Here is an 8007-nt window from a genome sequence, read left to right on the forward strand (position 1 = left end):
ATCTTCCCAATGCAATTTTCTCGATGCAATTTTCATTAACTAAAGAATTAAAGAGGAGAGAGATATCGGTTTACATCTTCCCAATGCAATTTTCCCTCCACATGATAATCTGACACGGAAAACCCGCACATACACTTATTTGTGAGCGGAGGGAGTAGTCCATAGAGGATTGTCATTAATTTATAAAAACAATCTTAGGGTTAACAATGTACCCTTACATAGGATCACCCACTTAAAGGTTTAGTGACATTCAGAATGTGAGCGCGATAGAAAAAAATGAAGAAAGTGGTTTTGAAAGTTGTTCAGAGAGTCTTGAATTATTCTAGATGCGTACGAAATATGACCGAGAGGGTCCGAAATTATTACAGATGCAAGGTATCACAAGATTATAAAAACATCCCAAAAGGTATGGAATGTTGCGTGAAAGATTCAGAAGGATCTGCAAGTTAATCTTTAGAGGAGATGAACTTGATTTGAAGAAGCTTCTGAGCAACCAACGGAGGATTGTTTTCATAATCCAAAATTTATTTGTTCAACAAGCTAGGGGTTCATATCAACATGTTTGGATCAGAGACACAATGTAGATGATCAATAACTTCTCTCGAATTTTACTATCGGTGTAACCACATATATCCGAACACATAGGATCGCACACTTAAAGGCTAAGCGACATTTAAAATATGAATATGATAGAAAAAATGAATAAAGTGGTTCTGAAATTTGTTTGCGGAGTCTCCTATTATTTAAGAGGTGTCCAGAATGAATGTGAGTGTCCGAAATGGGAATGTGCGTTTATGGAAGACATCGGAAGGTGATACAAACATCCCGGAAGGACTGAAACATTCCAGAAAAGGTTAGGAAGGGACCGGAAGGCCAAACCCGAAGAGGCCCGCCAATGGAAGAAAGAGTCCATGTAGCTTTGGTGGCATTTGCTAATTCATATTACATGCTTTAATGAATTTAGCCAGCTCATTTCTATATCTAAGCATATACAGACTGTTTCGGCCTAAGCTTTAGCTGTGGAGGCCCTCGATCGTGGACATGTTTTCTTAGAGAAATGCTGAAAGAGAGGAGCTGCACCAATAAGCAGTTGAACAAACACACTTCGTGATTTTTGCACTGAACTAGTGCACACCACATGTATATGATGCCACTTTTGCCGTGGCGGTGCAACATATGCTTCTCAAACATCAAGAATATCAAGCCCTAAATTAAATTTCTGCTAGTACGTACCACCATGTACATACCTACCGGACTTGCTCCAATGCCAAAAACGACAAGCAATCCACCCGGAAATTAACCTACTGTACCACCTATGCACAGGCGCACCTATGCACAACAGATCAATCAGACCACACGACACGAGGCCCAACCCGAACGAACACATTGTGTTTCTGGTCAATGGGATCACCGCAGCTGCGCGTGCGCGATGGCCTGCTCGAGCTGCTGCAGGGCCGCCTGGTAGCCGACGAAGCCCATGAACCAGAACTCGAAGCCGTCCTCCGTCACGAGCTGGACGTACTTCTGCTCCGGCCGGTGCTTGTTCTCGCTCGGTTTCGCCGTCTTCACCTTCGTCAGCGGGACGGACACCTTGTAGGGCACCCGCACCGTGTCGCCCTTGGGGGAGGTCAGCGCCAGCGGCCGGTCGCTGCGGAAGGCCACCCTCTCCGTCGACACGAAGAGCATCCCGGCGATCGGGCCGGCAGTGGTGGACAGGTAGCACTGCGAGGCCTTGAGGAGCTTCTCGCCGTCCTCGACGGCGAACCACCGCCGGAAGACGTTCTCCACCCCGCCCGCGTGGAGGACTCTCGTAGCCAGCGACAGCTTGCCTCTTATTGTATCGTACAGCTTTGGGCCTAGAGTCACTGCAGAAAGGAAGACATGTTCAGTGTTTGGTTCGTAACTGGAGCTAGCAAAGATTGTTTGATCCAGACGGATTGGAGAAGGAACTCACCATGTTCTTTGATGCCTTTAGCGAACTTGTCCCCCGCCCTGCCCGATTTTCCGCTGGCACGCGTGTTTGCCGTCGAATACTTTGCGTTGCCATGGCAAGTAGCCCCTTTGCTTGGGAATTCCGGCTCCTCGATACCGAAAGCCCTGTTGCTCACTGGGATGCCGATCACATGGTCGCACCCTGCCTTCTCCATTTGCTCTTGGGAATGAGGAACTGAAGAGCACCTTTAAATTTTCTCGTAAGAAAGAGGAAGACTTTGCGCTGCTCCCTTCCTTTGCGCCTTAGTTTCCGGCCTCTGTCTGAGGTTGCTGGTGACTACCTGTTGTATGTGTGTGGGTTGGTTGTTGCTCGAGCTCGGTGCTCTAAATGGGAAGGAGGGGGTGCCTTTTATAAGCTTGGAGCCGCGGCCTGTAAAACCTCTCTTCTCAACCGACGATTCAAAATCCGGGTGGTGCCTATCCATCCAAATTAGCTTTTGAATGGAACAGTCATCATCGCCCACATGGATTCTGGATAAAATAGGTCCTTCCTATGTGTTGTGCTGCATGTGCAAGGGGCCACTGCGAAAACTTTTGTGCGTCTCACGAGTGACATCTAGTCATCGACCATGCTTGGACCATGATCCCTCGGCCCAACCAGCGGCTACATGCACGCATGCAATTGGAGGATCTGGTAAAGAAAAATCAGGCAGGCAAAAAAGTCTCGGTAACTTTGTCGCCGGCGAGTCGCCGATCAATCTCTGTTTGCGCAAAGGTGCAACACAAACCGGATTTCCACTTTCTTCAACCTCGATTAATTAACAAAACTTCATCGGGCCAACCTATTTTAGATACAAAATTGTGTCTTTTCTTTGTCCGTTTGAGACGGTCCGTGGATAAAAATTAGGTCGTGTTCTCCATCTTGTTCGTTGGGTCGGGAGCAGATTTCGTGGCTGGATCCAATTTTTTCCGTACTATTTGATATATTTAAAACTTACTTTCCATAAGGTAAAGGGAAAAAATAAAAATGACATAAAAAGAAATTAAAGAGATAGAAACCCTGGTCCTATCTGGGGTTTTCGTCGACGCGCCGCCTAGTCGCTGTTGGTGAGGTCGAAGAAACCTAGGTGTTGGAGCTAGGGGCACTGCCGCTAGAGGGGTTGTGCAGGCCCAGGGCACGTTGGATGGACCGGCGTTGGCACAAGTAAGTAGTCCAATGCCAACATTGGAGGGTCCGATGATGGAGTTGCTGGTGCAGATGCAGCCAGACGCTGTGGAGTCCCCGACGCGTGGCAGGGCGCCCCTGCGTCGTGGAGGCGTTGCCAGGCGGGCCCGGTGAGAAAGCGGGTGAACACACGAGCGGTGCACGAAGCGTCTACACGGACGTATTCCAAGCTCAAATTTAGGTTCGAAATTGGCCCGTCTGCACATATCGGTTCATTTAGTGTTCTCTTATCCACACCGCCACACGGACCATGCCTTTAGACTTCTGCAACGTGGTAGTATTCAAAGCCAAAGCTTGGAGCAGATGCAATGCCCTCAAGCCACGAGTAAACCGCACGTTGCCATACTTTCCCCGTGAGCTCGCTAGCCGATTCGACGATGGCGATGGCGTGGCAATGTGGTGGATAAATAGGGCAGCCCCTTTATGTAGGAAGTAGTACTGGATTAGCACGAAGAAGGAAGAAGGTTCCAGCGCATGCATGGAATGGAAGCCACCGTCACACGTTCGGTCACTGCGTTCTCTTTTCTTTTTCCCTCTCCACGACTCCAGGCTAGCTTTCGCCTCTGCTAGCTTTTCCACGGTGGCCTGAGTCAGCGTCGCGTCCGACTCCGCGCCGAGTCAGCCAACCATCTCGGCCTCGTGGGTTCGGTGGCCAGCCAGATGGCTCTCGCAGCTGTCATTGCCTACCGGACGGCCGGCGAGTCGACGGTGGTGGTGACCCGCCCCAAAGCAGTTCCTTCACATACATTGCCTCCATGTGCACATTGAATATGTGCATGTGGGGGCGTTAAGGCCTCCCTGTCGTCGCCGATCCATGATCGTCTAATCTGGATTGTTTATGCCCCATTATGATCTGATTTCCCCCTGCTTTACGATGCCTGCCCCGGACGGTGTCGCGTGGGGGCGGGGATGGAGATCGATCGCTATTCCTGGTTGTTGGGGTCGTTCTAATTTTTAAAAGGGTCAAAATGGATAAGTTTAAATCGCCTAGTGTTGACCATGCATGGACTAAATTAGGCTTTTGCTTACGCGAAAAGATGAAGGAAGCAGGAAAATGCGGGGAACCGAGGAGGCCGGGCAATGTGCGTCAGTGGCTCAGTGCATGTGTGAGGAATTTCTCTCCGCTTCGTTCTAATACGCATAGACACCGACGAGGATAGATAAACATGCATGCGTGTGTAGTTTCTAGCTAGTACTCGCAATGTTTGATTATTAGTGCCGGAGCTGCAAGAACCGTGTATCAGGTGTGAAAAATAATCAGTCCATACAGCGTCCGAAGCTAGTGCATACCATGAACTAAGAAAGAAATTCGTGCAAGAGAACATACAGTACCAAACCTAGAGGCAGCCTTTAAAAAAACTAGCAGTGCCTCCACCTCCGCCTCCTTCGTAGGTCGGTTCCGCCTCCTCCGGCAGCCCTCGCTGCCGTCGAAAGTGATGGGAAAGCCAATCTATGCATGGAGCTTTTAAATAAAGCAGTGTTTTTAATATATTAGGTTAGAGCTTTGATATCAGTTTTCTTTTTTTGCCTCTGTGTCTTAATGGAGATGGTATCGTCTACAATAGATAATCATCGGCCCTTTATTTGATGATGAGATCCTTTTCCCAACGTCAACGGTGTAGATGGAAGACTAAAATTCTCTATATTTGGACTTTTAAATCTTGCTTGTTCGGATCGGTTTTGGTATATTTGTTCTCATGGTTATCTCTAGCAATATTTGTCTCGGCTGCTACATACTAGACAATAGTGTTTTGTACTCTCAGCTTCCCAGTGACATCGACCAGACAATCAGTTGCTCTTCTCTGACATGACATATTTGTGTTAGTATTATTGTTAATGTTGATTGACTTATTTAATAGCGACGCGAGTGCACGTAGTCTTAGTATTACGGTTTAAACTAAAATTATGGGAGAACATAAAATCAGAAACGCCTGCACGCAACCTTAGCATTTAAAGTCAGGTTCGCTCGAGCCTTCCGTCTACCATGTACTATTTGCTACCCCTAGATATATATGGTATTGATTGTTAAAAAAGAGAAAATCGAGTAGCACAAAGGAGAGAAGTTTCACTGTTTAGATCTCTCTCTAACCAAATCTGGCTGCATACACCACATGCATTCAGATCTATGCTGGCAACTTGCAATTGCTTCAGACACTAAACTTTGTATATGACCCACTAGAACCCCACTACTATGACCCAATAAGATCATACCAACATGGATATCCATGACCCATTAGTAACCCAGACATTGTTGGCAAGCTCTTTTACTGTTCTTTCCTTACTCAGTGGCTGCAATGCGAGCATACGATCTAGAGCAACAGCACAAACCACTGCACTCCGATCGACTTAATGTCGACTGTCCAAATGCCCCTAATAGTATCAATCTGCTCTCAAGCTTTTGGGTCGAGGAGGGCTACAAAGGTGCCGTATCGCTCATCAGAAAGCAACGGGACAGAAGATATAGGCCGTGCTAGATTACGTGAAATCAGGGGCTGGACCTCCACCATGTGGCGGATAAGGATGCAACGCAATGGCTGTGCATGCACGACTCGCAATGTCGACGTAAAAGGTTTCTGATGCGAAGCTTTTTGTTAGGTTATTACGGGTGTCCCGATCAAGAGCTTCTTGGGAGCCTAAAAACAAATCGGATCAAAGCGGCAGGTTTCGCGTCGTCGGCAAGGCCTGGTGGGGCTGCTGGTTTAGGTTTCACCGGTGCTGCCGTTTGTGTCACCGGTGAATCAGCCAATGACCCAACTAACTTATTGTTTAAGCTAGTAGCCAGCTCTCTGATTTTTGTGTTCTTGCGTTGTCCACATTCAACGCACGCTCTCGGCGGTTTGTGGGGCTCCGGTTTACTTTAGCCCTGGCCAAAGGAAATGTGAGTAGCCATCCGTGATCTCGCATGATTTTCCAGTGATTAGGATGGCTAGGGTTGTTTCTCAACTCCGGGCCGACTAAACTAGTCCCTACAGCTAGAACGATGTAAGGCGGCGCGACGTACTTTAGCGTCCGCGTGCGTCCGTTTGCGTCGGTCCTTTTGGTCGAAATCGACCGCGCGTCCGTTTGCGTCGGGGGTGGCTCCAGCGGCACGCCGCATTTTTTTTAGGACGAATCATTTTTTTTAAACATGAAACATAATTTACATACTTAAAACATTTTAAAAAACCTAAACGCCTACTGCTGCTCATCGTCGCTGTGCTGCTCCTCGTCGCTATCGACCAGGATGAGCTCCGGTATGACCCACGGCCAGTTACCATCCGGGGGAGCGTACGCCGGTGCTCGAGGTTGAGGAGGCTGCGGCTGTGGCGGCGGTGGAGGCGCCCAGGGCTGCGGCTATGGCGGCGGTTGAGGTGCCCAGACATAAGGCTGTGGCGGCGGTGGAGGAGGCGCCCAGGGATAAGGCTGTGGCGGCGGTGGAGAAGGCGCCAGACATAAGGCTGTGGCAGCGGTGGCGGCGGTGGAGGAGGCGCCGCCGACTCCAGGAGCGCCTGTCGAAGTGCTTCATCCGCCGACAGGCCTGGCGGCATGACGGCGGTGGCGTAGCGGGGCAGCGGCGGCTGCACAGGCGCGTCGTACTCGGAGACGAGGACGGCGACCTTCGCCATCTCGTCGTCCGTCATGTTCTCCGGGAAGTCGAAGTTCCGGCCGTCCGCCATGGCCTGCTGCCATTCGTGGAAGACGACAACGATGTAGTCGTCGCTGTCGTCCTTCACCTCCTCGCTATGGTACGCGAGCGCCTCGACGTAATCGTCGTCGTCGTCGTACGCGGCGTAGGCTTCGTCGTCGTCGTCGTCCTCGCGATCGTCGGCGTCGTTATGCTGCGTCTGCTCACGTCGCGTTGGCGCCTGCTGTCGATGAGCCGGCGGTGCAGGGCCGAAGGGATAATCCCTGTCGCCCATGAAACCTGCCCTTCGTCTCCTGTCCGTCTCCGTGGACAGGTACGTACGCCAAAGCTCCGAGTCGATGGCGTACGCCGGATTGGCGCGGAGGTCCGCCGGCAGATACCGCCTCCTGTGCTGGATCTCCGCGGTTCGCTCAGGCTCACGCGCAGGTACTAGAGGGATGGGCACCCGGCGGCAGCTGAGCCGCCAAGCAGCTGCACGCCGGACCAGGCGTCGTCGCACGGCATCCATTTGCCGTGCATGAGCCTCTTCACCGTGACGGGGAGCAGGATCTTCTTGGTGCCGCTGCCGGAGGCCTCGAAGTCGTTTTTCTTCCCCATGGCGCTGCGGTGGTGGTGGTGCGAGTGGAGGTGTGGTGTGGGCGAACGAGCGACGCGGCCGGTGGACTTTTAAGGGCGGCCGCGCGCGGGATACGATGCCATTGAAGGTGGCGCAGAAGGCCAGCCGCCGCCCGCCAGTGCGCGCGCAGAACAGGCAGCCGCGCCATTGATGGAGAAAACTATGGCGCAGACGCGGAAGCGCTGACCGCCGAAGCGGTGCCCTCGGTGCAGACTCGCTGCCAGGTAGGCCCGGTGGAGACGCGAGCGGACACTTAGCGCGTCCGCGCAGCGTCCGCAGAGACGCAAACCTGGCGCATATTTGGGCCAGGTTTGCGTCTCCGCGGACGGCCCGGTCACTTTGCGTCGCGCCGCTGGAGAGGGTGCCAGACGCATTTTCGGTCAAAGCGGACGCAAACAGTCGCTCAGCGTCTGTTTGCGTCGCGCCGCTGGAGATGCCCTAAATAATGCAATCCGATCAAAAAAAAAAAAAGGAATGTCATGTACAATAGACTATCCCTATGTTTCATATGATGTAGTAGATGTTTATATTTTATTTTTTACGTTCAAAATGAGTAAGCTTTGATTTTTGGCTAAATTTATAAGCCTTATTCACTGAAATGGATGTAGT

General features: G+C 51.0%; 1 protein-coding gene across 1 annotated transcript; it reads right to left on the reverse strand.

Annotated features, from left to right (window-relative positions):
* Positions 1 to 1180: 1180 nt before the first annotated feature.
* LOC127335672 (putative GEM-like protein 8) lies at positions 1181 to 2299 on the reverse strand. The gene is made up of 2 exons (XM_051362390.2): positions 1955 to 2299; positions 1181 to 1865 (listed from the first exon to the last, which is right to left on the reverse strand). The coding sequence occupies exons 1-2, from the start codon at positions 2145 to 2147 to the stop codon at positions 1408 to 1410; spliced, it is 651 nt and encodes a 216-aa protein (XP_051218350.1). The 5' UTR covers positions 2148 to 2299; the 3' UTR covers positions 1181 to 1407.
* Between the last annotated feature and the right edge of the window lie 5708 nt (positions 2300 to 8007).

Source organism: Lolium perenne, chromosome 2 (assembly GCF_019359855.2).
Source record: "Lolium perenne isolate Kyuss_39 chromosome 2, Kyuss_2.0, whole genome shotgun sequence".
Classification (NCBI taxonomy): domain Eukaryota; kingdom Viridiplantae; phylum Streptophyta; class Magnoliopsida; order Poales; family Poaceae; genus Lolium; species Lolium perenne.

Coding starts and splice junctions, on each gene's coding strand:
- LOC127335672 (XM_051362390.2), bottom strand. CDS start 2,147: ATGGAGAAGGCAGGGTGCGACCATGTGATCGGCATCCCAGTGAGCAAC. Junction 1,866..1,954: donor TAAAGGCATCAAAGAACATG/GTGAGTTCCTTC, acceptor TCCTTTCTGCAG/TGACTCTAGGCCCAAAGCTG.